This window comes from Talpa europaea (genome assembly GCF_964194135.1).
Source record: "Talpa europaea genome assembly, chromosome: 7".
Lineage (NCBI taxonomy): Eukaryota > Metazoa > Chordata > Mammalia > Eulipotyphla > Talpidae > Talpa > Talpa europaea.
Genome location: NC_140074.1, coordinates 5,004,204 through 5,016,544, shown reverse-complemented (window position 1 = coordinate 5,016,544; position 12,341 = coordinate 5,004,204). Strand labels below are relative to the sequence as shown.

At 62.8% G+C, this 12,341-nt stretch overlaps 1 protein-coding gene across 1 annotated transcript in view; it reads right to left on the bottom strand.

The window, feature by feature from the left end:
* Positions 1-11,278, bottom strand: part of EEIG1 (estrogen-induced osteoclastogenesis regulator 1) — a gene marked incomplete at its 3' end in the record, with an annotated part of 30,599 nt that extends 19,321 nt beyond the window's left edge. The window contains exon 1 of the mRNA XM_084237459.1: positions 10,856-11,278. Within this exon, the coding sequence (XP_084093585.1) occupies positions 10,856-11,001 (146 nt within the window). The 5' untranslated portion in view covers positions 11,002-11,278. The remainder of the gene's footprint in view (positions 1-10,855) is intronic.
* Positions 11,279-12,341: the final 1,063 nt, after the last annotated feature.

The following is a 12,341-nucleotide window of genomic DNA, read 5'->3' as shown; positions in this document are numbered from 1 at the left end:
ATCTCCAGGGCACACTGAGGCCCGGAACACAGAAGTCACCTACCCGAGGCCTGAACAGAAGGCTGTGACCTGCCCTCAAAATCCTAAACTAGGCCCCCAGCGAGAGATGGACCCTAGGAGTGCAGAGCACGAAGACATGGCTGTGCTGCAGTAGCAACTTCCCCTCCCCCCAAGACCCACAACTGCTGCAAACACAGAGTGTGGGTTCGGCTCTGCTCAGGGGCTTCCCTTCCCACCCAAAGCCCCGGGCAGGTGGGGGGGCGGGGGAAGCTCTCAGGTCATGGGCATGAGAGGCAGCGACTCAAGGTTCCAGGCTGGGCTCTGCCACCACAGCACACTTGGCCTCTCTGGGTGTCAGGCACTGCCCTGCTCTACTTCCCGGGGTTGAAGAGAGGCCTCATGGGAAAACGGGGCCCTCATGCTGAGTGGGGGCCACAGCTGTGACCATGAGAAGTAACTGAGCAGATGGTCCAGCAGGACCCAGGCACGCCAAGCCCCGGCATGAGCCCCTTTCCCGGACCCAGGCCGCAATCCTGGCTGGGCTCTCCATGGAGGTGGGTCGGCATGCCCAGGCCGCTCCTGACTGACTCACACCGGTGTGGTGTCTGATTCACCTAAGGCAGGAAGAGGAGGGAGGGACCCCCAGCCCTGGAGCCCGGTTCCCTGAATGGCTGGGCTCGAGTGAGTCATGGGGATGTCCCTATGCCGTGAAGACACCTTCCCCTCAACTGCTGCCGCTGCACAAATCACTTCCTCTTCAGGGCCTGGGTCTCAGGTATGGAAGATACATGAGGCTCCGTGTCCCAGAACGCAAAGGCCTGGAGGCAGGGCCCTCCCGCTGCTTCCTGAGTCAGGAGGACCACCTGGCTCTCGGCAGGCACTCAGTGAATAACTGAAGGCCAAATGAGTGAACCTCACAGCCCTACTCCCACAAAGGCTGCCTTAGGCCTTCTTGCACCCACATCTCCACCCTCAGGAAAGGGGAGTTCCCTCTGTGGTCAGGCCAGAGACTGAGGGATCACCTTTGGAACTGCATGCAGGCATGCACCCCACACAGCACTCCCTGTGGCCCCCCAGTGTCCGAGGGAGCTGTCAGGGCCCACAGGCCAGCGTCACAGCTCCTCATAGAGCCTGCTGGGACTCAGACCTGTTTTTCTGGCCATCTCCAAAGGGCTGGGTCAGGCAGGACCCAGCTGCTGTGGCCACTGACTCTCCTGCAGACCCATGGAACAACCTTGGGTCCATCAGCCTGTCACTCACTTATTCCACACACATTAGCTGAGGTCTACTACGAGCCAGGCTTGAGAGGGACATCAGGGAAACATCCAGAACAGGGCTGGACCTCAGTCTTGTCTGCATCCAAAGTGGGCGTGGCTACTCTTGCCCAGGTCCAGCTGTAACTGATTCCCCTTCATCTGACACAAAACCCCCAGGAGGTGCTGGAGCTCAGGGGCAGGCCTTCTCTTGGCTGTCAGCGAGAGTGACATCAGCCAAAGGTTATCCCCACAGAGAGGCTGCCTTCTCTCCACCGCCATGCTCAGCACTTCCCTGAAGGCGACCTCTCAGAGGCTGCAGGGCAGGGGCCATGGCTGTTCTGGCCACTGCTGTGCTCAGGGCAGGGGCTTGGCGCTAGTGGGTGAGTGTCTGCTGAATGGGTGAACCCCAGCAAGAGAGACGAGAAAACAAGAGAGTAAGGGAGCAACATGGACCTTTGCTTTCTGCCCCCACCCCTGGATCCTCTCCAATAACCACCCTGGATGAATGCCAGACCCTGCCAGCCTTACTGAGCATTCTCTCTGGGCAGGGGCTATGCTGAGTCTGTCAGAGTGCTAACCTCCGAGCCTAAGCACCACAGAGCCCGGCACCCCACTTCACAGAGGAACTCAGGCCTTGGAGAGATCCTGTGATGTGGCAGCTTTGGGGCCTCCCTCCCACCCTTCCTCTGAACTGCCAAGCAGCCAGTCACCAGCCTCTGCCAGGGTCTGCAAGAGGCAGAAGGAAAATTCCTGGCCAGAAGACTGCTGGCAGCTGCTAATACGGCCTCATAAACAGGAGTGACGCCTGTCAGGCCAGTTGTTTCAGGCTGTCCCACCAGAAAGACCCAGGACAAGACCTGGGGATCGCCTCCTGGCTTCCCGGTGCCTCGTTTCTATCTAGAGGACTGTGCACAGCAGGTGTCCAACGCAGTCCCCTGGAGCTGGCTCCCAAGGAGAGGACTTCATAGGCCTCAGAGGCCACTTCTGAACCCCCCAGATGATGTCACCCCACACCTCTCAGGAGAGGTTCTTCCACCAAAATGTTCTGGAACTTTATGTCAATACCACAGAGCAGTACACGGCCCCGCCCCTCCTGTCCCGACACTCATTGTGAACAGCAGCAGCTCCAGGTTTTGTTTCCATCCGGAGATGGGAGTCACCTCTCCGTGGACACGCCTCCCCTGCTGCAACCTGCACCCCAAGCTGTCAACCCCGTGGCTGCCTTGATGGTTCCAAAACACAAATCTGACCAATTAGTACCTCCTGTGGCTCCCCCACCTCAGATAAGGCCCAAGCTCCTGCCCCCGGTCCCCTCCACGAGCTCCCAGGTCACTGGTTCTTGCTGCACCTCTGCCCTGGACCCCTCCTCCTGACTGCTCCCTGCCCACCCCACCCCAGCTCATCCTAACCCCCATTTTACCCCAGAACCCAGCCAGGCCCTGCTTCCTGCTGAGGGGACCCTCAGGGATGGGGCTGCGTTCCCAGGAACCCACAAGGGCCCCACATGCAGAAGGTGCCTAGGAAATGGTCCCCAAGGGACTGGGGGCGGGGTGGGGGACCGCAGGGGTACTGTCACCGCTCTCAGAGGAAGCAGCAGGAGGGCCTGCTGCGTGCCGGCGACAGGACCCAGACTTCTACCCTCGCCAGCACCGAGCTGTTCACCTTCTCCCCTCTGGGCAGGTTCAGTTGCCCTTCAGCTGCCAGGCACCTGGCCCTGTGCTGCATGGCTGCCCGGATCTCAGGCGCGCCCCCGCCGTTTGATGGAAGAAGCCGACTGAGAGGGCAAGGCCCTTGGCTGGTCACAGAGCAAGCAAGCAGCCGCCAAGGTCCAACTGCAGAGCCTAGGGCAGGCCCCAGCCCCCACCCCCCCCAGAGGGTTACCCAACACAACCAGTGGTGCCCCCAGCTGCCTCTCAATCACAGCCTCTGAGCCCATGGCAGTGCCCAGCTGCCCGATATGCGGGTGAGGGTTGCTCCTGGCACGGACTGATACTTCCAGCACCAGGGTGGGGAGGGGCTGGGCCCAGGCAGCTGGTGGAGCTGGCATACAGTCCAGCACCATCAGCACCCACCTTGGTTTGACGCCAAGGGAGAAAAGTCCCAGGCCTATGCTAGCACCTGCCATCAACAGAAAGGCCCAGGACTAAGAACATAGGTGGTCACTCCTACCTCTGTCTGGGGAAGGAGCTAAGTGAGGCGTGGACAGGAACAGCAGAGCCCTGAGATAATGACCCATGCAGGCTACTGAGCCAAAAAAGTCAGGGAAGGCTTCCTGGAAGAGGTGGCTCTTGGGCTGAACAGTTCAGTCAGGTAAGGAAGGGGGAAGGAAGCCTGAGGACAGGCAACTACATAAGTGAAAATCTAGAAGGGTAACATGTGGTGAAGCCCAGGGGGGTGCAAGGAGTAGTAGGGCCTGCTCACCCACTGAGGGGCTGTGGCTTCTCACCTGTCCCCAGCCCCCTAGAGTCTGATGCCGTGCCCTCCTTCTCATGTGGGGAGTTGTCTTCTGCCTGCCAGAGAGGGTCCCAGAGTTGGCCACACAGAGGCTGATCCAACACCCTCACCAGGTGGGAGCACTCCAGCCGTGCCTCAGAGTCAAGCACCCCAAATCAGGTGCAAGTCAACAGGGACAAGAAAGGACACACACCCCACCACTTGGGGCCCTGAGTTTGAGCGTGAGCCCCTGCCCCTGAGACACTAGGTGTGCTCCTTGCCTGTTCCTGCCCCTGCAGGGGCAGAGCCACAGGCAGGAAGCACCCTCTCCCTGCAGCACCCCGGCCAGTTCAGACCACAGCAAAGTGCCAGCTGCCACGGAGGGGGGAGGGGCAAGCAGGGGGAACCATCTGAGCTACAGTTGTGACACCCACGGATAAGACTGGCTACAGCATGGGGTGGGGGGTGTCCCCCACGTGCCGGGAGCCGGGCTGGACGTCGTCTGATGGGCATTAGTGCCCGTGTCCTCCCAATAACACTGCGAGGCAGGCACCAGCAGCTCCGCTTACCAGGGAGGGGGCTGAGTCCCTTGCCCAAGGTCACATAGGGAGCAAGAGGCAGAGGTAGTACAGAACCTCTCCCCAGGTTGGGGGAGGCACCCGCCTGACTAAGAGGCATAAAGTCTTCATCAGAGCTCTTGCCTCCCAACTGCTGACGCGAGTGGCTGAGGGGCTGCAGGCTGGTCACTCTCCGCTGACACGGGCAGCAGAGCAGGGAGGGGTCCAGGCCTGCATGGAGAGCTGTGCCAAGCCAGAGGTGCTAAATGAGGTTCAGAGTGGGGCCTCCCTGGTGGCGCAAGGGGTTGAGACGTGACCTATGCAGCTATCCACAGCCTCTGCAGCACGAGTTCGATCCCCAGCCAGCCAGGGAGCAACCCACATGGCGCAGCAGACCTCTCCTGTCTCGCCCGCTGCTCCCCTCAGCAGTGTATTTCGTCAGTCTGCCTGTTCTGTTCCCCACTCTGTCTCTGGTGAATTCTCTCATCCCCAGCACCTCTGGCCTGTACCCCAGCTCTTGTATGCATAAATAAATAAATCTTAAAAAAAAAAAAAAGAGGCTCAGAGCGAAGACCAAAGGTTTGCAACCACACCCCTGCGCAGACACCAACAGGCTCGGGCCGGGCAGCTTCAGGCTTCCCAAGGCCATCATCAGCACAGTGACCTCGGGGAGAGTCAGCAGGCCCACAGGTCACAGACTCGGGTCAGAGTACAATTGGGGCCCTGGGTGCAGGTCCTGTGTCCCCACAATCCAAAGCACTTGCCAGACAAGGTGGAAAACGAAGAGAAACGCCCTTGCCCCCCCACCCATGCTAGTGCCGGGGTCTTTCTCAGCAAATCTGATGCCCCCCACCCCCGCTTTAACCTTCCTGCGACTGTCTGGTGAGAAATGGATAAATCACCGGTTGCCATGGGCAGTACTGCTTGTCCATGGCAGTAAGTAAGCAGGGACTATGGGGTCACCACCTGGCAGTCCCCAGACTCCACAGCCAGAGTCCCCAAGTTCCTGAGGCCTGTGAGCAGACACACCAGCAGTTAGCCTCAGTCCCAGGCCGGGCTCCCAGGTACTGGACAAGCAGAATTCAAAGCTGCTCAGGACCCACTGCACACAGGGTGGCTGCAGCCAAGAACCCCTGGCTGAGGGCTCCCGGAACAGAGCTCAAAGCAAGGAACAGGCCTCAGCAGACAGCCCCGTCAGGCTGGTGGGCAGGTGGCAGAGGTTCCCAGGGTGGCACCTGCCAACAGTGTGGCCAGCTGGTGTTAAAGGCCCGGGCCAAGGAGACAAGGCCAGGCACAGGCCAGGCAGCCTCAAGTCTCCCCAAGGGCATGGGCAGTAAGGGCTGACCCCTCCACAGGGAGCCAGCAGCTGGCCTGGTGCCAGAGTCTGGTCCCGCCCACTCCTCCAGCTGGCTGCTCTCCACAGACCCCCTTCCCGCTGCCCTCCAGGCACACAGGAAAGTCCCCCCCTCAGGGGCCCCTGGGGACCAGGCTGTCCAAGATGAGGGTGAACAACCACCCTCCGGAGCCCAGGGGCGTGCAGGGAGCTTGCCTGAAGTGGGCAGCCCAGGCAGCAGGCAAAGCTCCTTGGGGCCAAACACTGCCACGTGGCACTGCTGCCCTATCTTCCACCTTAAAAGAAACTGAAAGTCTGGGCTTCCATGCTGACAAGTCAACGGAGCATGTGGGGCAGGCCAACTAAGCCCCTGGGCCCTCCAGACAGCCATCTTCTAGCACACTCCAAACACCAAGGATGGGGCCAGACACTGAAAGACCAGGAGACCCATCCACACCCCTGCCTGCCAATCTGCTTGCCAATCTGCCCACGCCACTCCCTCTGCCAGGCCAGCACAGCACAGCCCACCTCAGGAGAACCAACCATTCCTCACTGGGTGCTGCCAGGCCCCCTTGAGACTTCTCCACCCACAACCAAGAGTCATCCACCTAACTGAGAACCAGGCCATACTGCCCCCAACCTAGGCTAGACCCCCAAGACCAGGCAGTCAGCTGGGCCTACACATCTTGATTCGCCCCCAGCCCTCCGGCCCCTCTCCACACTCCGACCATCCCAACCCCTCACCCAGACCATAGCTGGAGCGCGTGTGAGCTGGGGGCTCTTCCCCAGGCCTTCCCCCTTGGCCTTTGACTCTCCTTGAAGGGCCACTTCAAGGAGGAATGCCCTCCCTGTCGCAGCAATGCACCCCAGCAGGAGACCATGGGCTCCATGAGGGCATGGACTGGGTCTAGCCTGGGGTGGGCGTCAGCAACGCCTTCCCCCGGCCCCTGGGTCCAATGGAATCCCAAGGAGGACGCGCCAGCCCTGAAGGCGCACGGTCCCCACCCTCGGGGCCATCCACAGGAGAGGAGTCACCTGGTCCCACCCATCTCTGAACGCCCAGGACCAAGAGGGTGCTCTGTGGAGCACGGACGAACGCCTGCTGGCCACCCCCCTTCACTCAGTCTGAGAGCTCCTGCCTTGGGGGCCCAGTGCACTGCCACATCCCTGCCCCCTCCGGGTCCAAGGGACGGGACCGGGTGCCCATCTTCACACCAAGATGTGCCTCAGAGCAGGCCTTGTGGGGTGGTGGACTCAGGGAGCCTCCTGCAGCCTTTTCGGGCAAGTGGAGGGCAGGCCAGGCCTGGGGCGTGTGTGCCAGGACCTAGCCCCTCGGGCACAGAGCCTCCAGCGGCAGAGCGGAGCAGCCTTCTTCATGCCCCGAGAGCCCCCAAAGACCCCGTGTGCCTCTGAGGGCTGCCGTCCGGCCGATGGGCGCCTGAGAGGGCAGGTACGCTCTCAACATGCTGCCCAAACAGAAATCCCTCCTGAAAGACACCTGAGGATTGAAACTGCCAACAGAGAAGGGCCGGGGAGGGGCCTCCCTGGCACACAGTTGCTTCTTGGATAGTCCAGACCTATGTCCGGAGGCGCCCTGGAGGAAGGAGAGGGCTCCTTCTCTCCTCTCCTTTCTCATGTGGCCTGCCCCTCCCTGAAAAAGGGGTACTGAGGCACAGGGGTAGAAGTCAAGGCAGCTGTGCCATTAGTTCCTCCTGAGAAGTTACCCTGCATAAGTCACATCTCTGCTCTGGTCTCAGTTTCCCCATCTGTTGGCAGAGGAGACAGGCGAAGAGTGTGGAGACCCTCTTCGCCTGTCTCCTCCAGATGGAACTTGCTGTGAGGTAAGTCAGTCATCGCCTGCCTCTTGCTCCCTCCCCTGGCACCACCAGCCACGTGCACAGGCTGGCCCCAGGACGCCCAGGACGGGTGCCAGCTGAGCAGAGACCTCTCAGGATGTTTGGGATTCTTCTTCGTGCATGAAGGGCAGATTGGCTAGAGGCTCACAGCCCTGGGGAGACCACAGCCCGGTCCAATACGTCCCGACTTGCCAAACTTGGCTATGTCCTCTGCTCCCCGCCCCCCAGGCCCCCAGGAAAAGTCTCCCAGATGTCATGTGGGTGCAATGGCCCGGGAGGTCTCCAGGCAGGGACCTTGGCAAATACCCATTGTGCCCCAGTGCCAGCCTGTGCCCGGCCCCAAGTCCACAGCAGTGAGTCAGTCCCACCCCATCTCTTGGCTCTGAGGACCCGTTCCCTCAGTTATCACAGGATCTAGCTGGGTGACTCAAAATAACTGAAATCTGGACTTTCCTATCCTATCCAACCCATTGAAAAGACAGTTTTCAAATGTGAGGGTATCACATGGGCTGTAGCTTGCCCCCAAGGCAAGGCAGGGCTCTGGGGTGGCATCTGCCCAAATACAAACCATAGCTCTGTGCCCTGAGGGCCAGGGCACCATCACTTTAGGCCTCTCGCCCCTTTCCTCATCAGCTCACAGGGTGCTTCAAGGGCTCAAATGACCACGAGTTCCAGGAGCTCAACGGTCCCTGCACATGGTCAGTGCACGACCCTAATGACAGAGAGCGGTGACTACCCCCTTCGCGTGGCCAGCCAGGCTTTACCTCTCTGGCCTGGGCACCTCTCTGGATGGCCGGGATGATTAATGGACATGGCCCTCCGAACACATTAGCTGTGAGGATTACGGTGGTGAGGAGGCCTCCAAAAGATGAGGCTGGTGAACAGAGCAATGTACCACCTGTTCTACCTGCTCAAATTGGGTCAGGCTGGAGCTATGTACCCGGCTGTTGCCATGGCACCCAACTCACAGGGAAACACTCAGGCTAGGAGGGCGGGTGCTGCACAGTGGGGGCTTGGGCCTGCACGGGGTTTCTGGGCCCTCAGGGATCCCTGAGGTTGGGGGGAGCAAGCTACTAGATCTGGGCCAAGGATCTCAGCAGGTTCTGGCACCCCCAGACCCTATTCCAACTCAGAAACAGTGAGGCCTTGGTGATCTGGAAGGGTGGGTTTTGAGGAGGCCGCCCAGGCCACAGACTTGATGAAGGTGGAAGGGTGAGCATCCAGAGACCCTCACCTCCCAGCAAAAGCATAGCCGCTCTTAAGCCGCCTGAGATCCCAACACTGCTGGCTGCTCTCTACAGCCACCCCTGCCCAGCACCCACTAAGAGCCCAGCCTTGGGGGCTCGACTGCAAGCTCCACCCCACTCAGCTTTCATGCAGGATGAGGGCTGCCAGGGAAGGCTGTTTGGGCTCAGCAGGGTTCAGGGACTCCATGGTCCCTTGACAGGAGGGAAAAAGGGGAGGCAGAGGTGAAATCCAGACCCTGTGGGTTGAGACCTAGAACTTTCCAGATTTCCCCGGATGAGGGGGCTGGTTTAGGGCAATGGAAAGGTTGACAGGCAGGGTGACAGTGGGCCCCAGGGCCTGGAGGCTAGGTGTGGCCTCAGTCTGGGCTGGATATCAATTCTTGCGGTCACATGCAGGCCCCCTGTTGATTCCAGCCAGTCCCCCCAAGATCTGGGAGGGTCTGGAGCCTGTGTCCCTCTGCCACAGTAACCCTGACTGCTGCAGCAGTGTGCCCGAGTCACACGCAGCGTGACATCACCCCCTCCGCTCCTCCTCACAGCTCTTCATGTTATGAATGATCCCCCCATTTCCCAGAAGAGGAAACTGAGGCTCACAGACATAACAGGGTAGGGGTTAAAAGCACATCCAGAGTTTCCATCTTGGTTGTGCTACATTAACTAAGGCAAATCACTCCCTTTCTGAGCCTCAGTTTCCTCCTCCGTAAAAGAGGGATAATACCCTCCAGACCCCCACCTCCACTCTGCTCCAGAGCACAATCCTGAAGGTAAGGGAGATGAGCGAGAGAAACAGGGCACACAGTACAATATTTGCTGGCTCTTGGACTCAGGGAGGTTAGGTAACTTGCCCAAAGTCACCCAGGCACTGAGTGTGCAGCCCAGAGGTGGCACACAGCCCCTTCCCTGAAGCCCTGGCTAGCTGTGTGGGTGGCTGGAAGATCACAGGCTTCCCAGGCAACCTAGGATGGGCCTGCCCCCATAGCAAAGGGCAGCCCTTGTCTGAATTCCTCAGATAAGAGGCTCTTAGCAGACTGGGGAGCCTCCAGACATGAGTGGGCCCAAGTGCACAGACAAGGCACCCCACGCTGTCCACACTGGAGATTCTGAAACCTGAGTTAGGGGGTGTGGCTACCCTACCCCCTCCCAGCAAAGCACTGTGCCTCCAGATTCAACCAACAGGTCTCCAAACCGGTCAAATTCTGCTGGCAATTGCCCCCAGTGAGCTTCCCAGCAGGCCACTTTACTTCTTTCCGGTCTCCATTTCTCCCTCCGTGTACCACGTACCCCTATCTGAGAACAGGGCAGCAACTCCAGCTCACTGAGCCCACAGGAGGTGCGAGGAGCAAAGGGACAGCCCAGAGAGGGGGCTGGTGTGCCTTAGGCGCTAGACCACCCTGCACCACAACTGCCAGGAGAGATCTGTACTGAGGCCCAAAAAGAGACAGCACTAGGACTTGAACCCCCATCTGTCAGCCTCCAAGGTGCTCCCCAGCAGGACAGGCCCCCAGGATCCCAGGTGGGCCAGCTTGGGAACTCAGTCGCCTCAGCAAATGAGCTGGGCAGCTGGACGCACAGGCTGGGGGCGCACACAAAATCAAACTTGACCAAGTCTCTTTCAGAGAGGTCGGCAGCCTCCTTGACAAGGGCATTTGCAATGCAAAGCAGTCCAGCTCCAGCCAGAAGATGACAGTCACTCAGAGGGGGCTGGGCGGGCCAGAACCCAGCCGCCTCCCTCCAGCCAGCCTGGGAACGCCTGGGGCTGGCCAGGGAGTGCCAGGGAACCTGTGGCTGGCACAGGCTCGAAAGCATATGACAGCCCGACTGGCCAGCTGGGTGCAAAGTAGCCAGGAATCAACCTCCCTTTCTCACCCCTGCAAGGCACAACCCGCTCGGGGCTCTCCACTGGGGTCCGCAGAACGGGCCGGCCCCCGGATGCGTGCAGGGGCCCAGGAAGGGGCTGAAACAGAGCTCCAGGCAGCCGCCGATCACCTGCAGAAGGGTGCCCGGCACCCTGCCAGCAACTCAGGCCCAGAGCGCCCAGATCACTGCTGGCCTTGTGCAAACCTGCCCCAGACACACATAATCCCCGAGACTCGCTCAGCCCCGAGGAGCACTTCCCTGCGGGCCAAGTGGCTCCTTCGCACGCATCTGCAGGCACGACGGCCCCCGCGCCTACCTGGACGACAAGCTGACAAAGTCCCCGCCATCCAGCAGCCGGACCTTGCAGAAGAGGACCCCGTTCACGAAGGGGACCGCCGTCAGCTCCTCCAGCGTGAAAGTGGTCTGGAATTTGAATTTCTTCTTCTTCATCAAGAAAGCCATGAGCGAGTTCCCTGAGTCCGCGGCCCCGCTGGCCAGGAAAAAAAGGAGGGGGGCGAGGGAGCCAGAAATCCCCAGGATTCCTTTCCCTGCACCACACCCCCTCCCCAAACACCGGCGCCGGATCCCGCCCAGCCGGCGGCGGCGGCGGCCGCGCGGGCGGGCAGCTGCGTCCGAAGGGCCCGGTCCGGGCGGCCCGTCCGGGTCGCGGGCCGGGGGCTTCACCCTCGGGGCGCCGGGGCTCGCAGGGGCTCGCAGGGGCCGGCGGCGCCACCGGCATGTAAACGGCGGGCGCGGCCCGGGAGGCGGGGGCGGCGGGCGGCGCGCGGGCGGGCGGCGGGCAGCATCCCGGTGAGGCGCCGGGAGCTCGGGCCGCGCGGCCGGGCGCGGCGGGCGGGCCGGGGAGACTGAGGGCGGCGGGCGGCCCGGCCCCGGCCCCGCCCCCGCCCCGCCGGCCGAGGCGGCGCCCGCGCCGCGCACACGCCCCCGCACCTGGGCGCCGGCGGCCGCGCGGGGAGCCCGGGGCGGGGAGCCCGGAGGCTCGGGCCGCTCCCGGAGGCGCGTCCGGCCGCCGCCCCCTCCCTCGGGGCTCCGGGCCCGGCGGCGCCGCCTCCTCGGGCCCGGGTCCCGCGCCGCGGGCCCCGGCGGAGCCGAGACGACCCTCCGGCCCGGCCGGTGGCGCCCGCCTCACGCGCCGCCGCCGCCCGCACCCGCGCCCGCGCCGCAGCCCGCCCGACCGACGCGGCGCGGCGCCTCAGAGAACGCCGAGGCCCAGCGCGGCCGCCGCCGAGCGCCGCCGGGGGGCGGGGCTCCGGGCCCTGCCGGCCCGCGATTGGGCGGCGCGGCCGGCGGCGCGGGGCGCGATTGGCGGGCGGCGCGGGGGCGGGCGGCGCGGGGCCGGGGCGCGGGGCGCGATTGGCGCGCGCTGCTCCCGCCCCTCGGCCCGGGCGGAGCGCAGGGAGCCCGAGAGGGGCCGGGGGCGCGGGGGGCGGGCGCGGGGCGGGCGGCCGCGGCCGCGGCCGGCGGGGCCGGGAGGAGGGCGCGGGCGGGGGAGAGACAATGCCGGCGAGGGACGCCGCGACCCCGCCGCCCGGAAGGCCCGCCGGTGCCCCCCAGACCTGAGCTGCCGGGCCGCCCGTCCGCTCCGGGGGGCAGCGAGCCCCATCCTGCAGGAAACACGCCGGCAGGGCCGGGACTGCGCGGAGGGGGCCCCCCACCTCGGAACCCCTCGTTCCGGGCGCCGGGGAGGGAAGTGTCAGCGCAGGCCGCGCGGTCCAGTGCGCGCTGGCCACCCCGAGCTGCTGGCTAAGCCTTTGTTGTTGGCTTCTTGCCCGCCGTGGCTG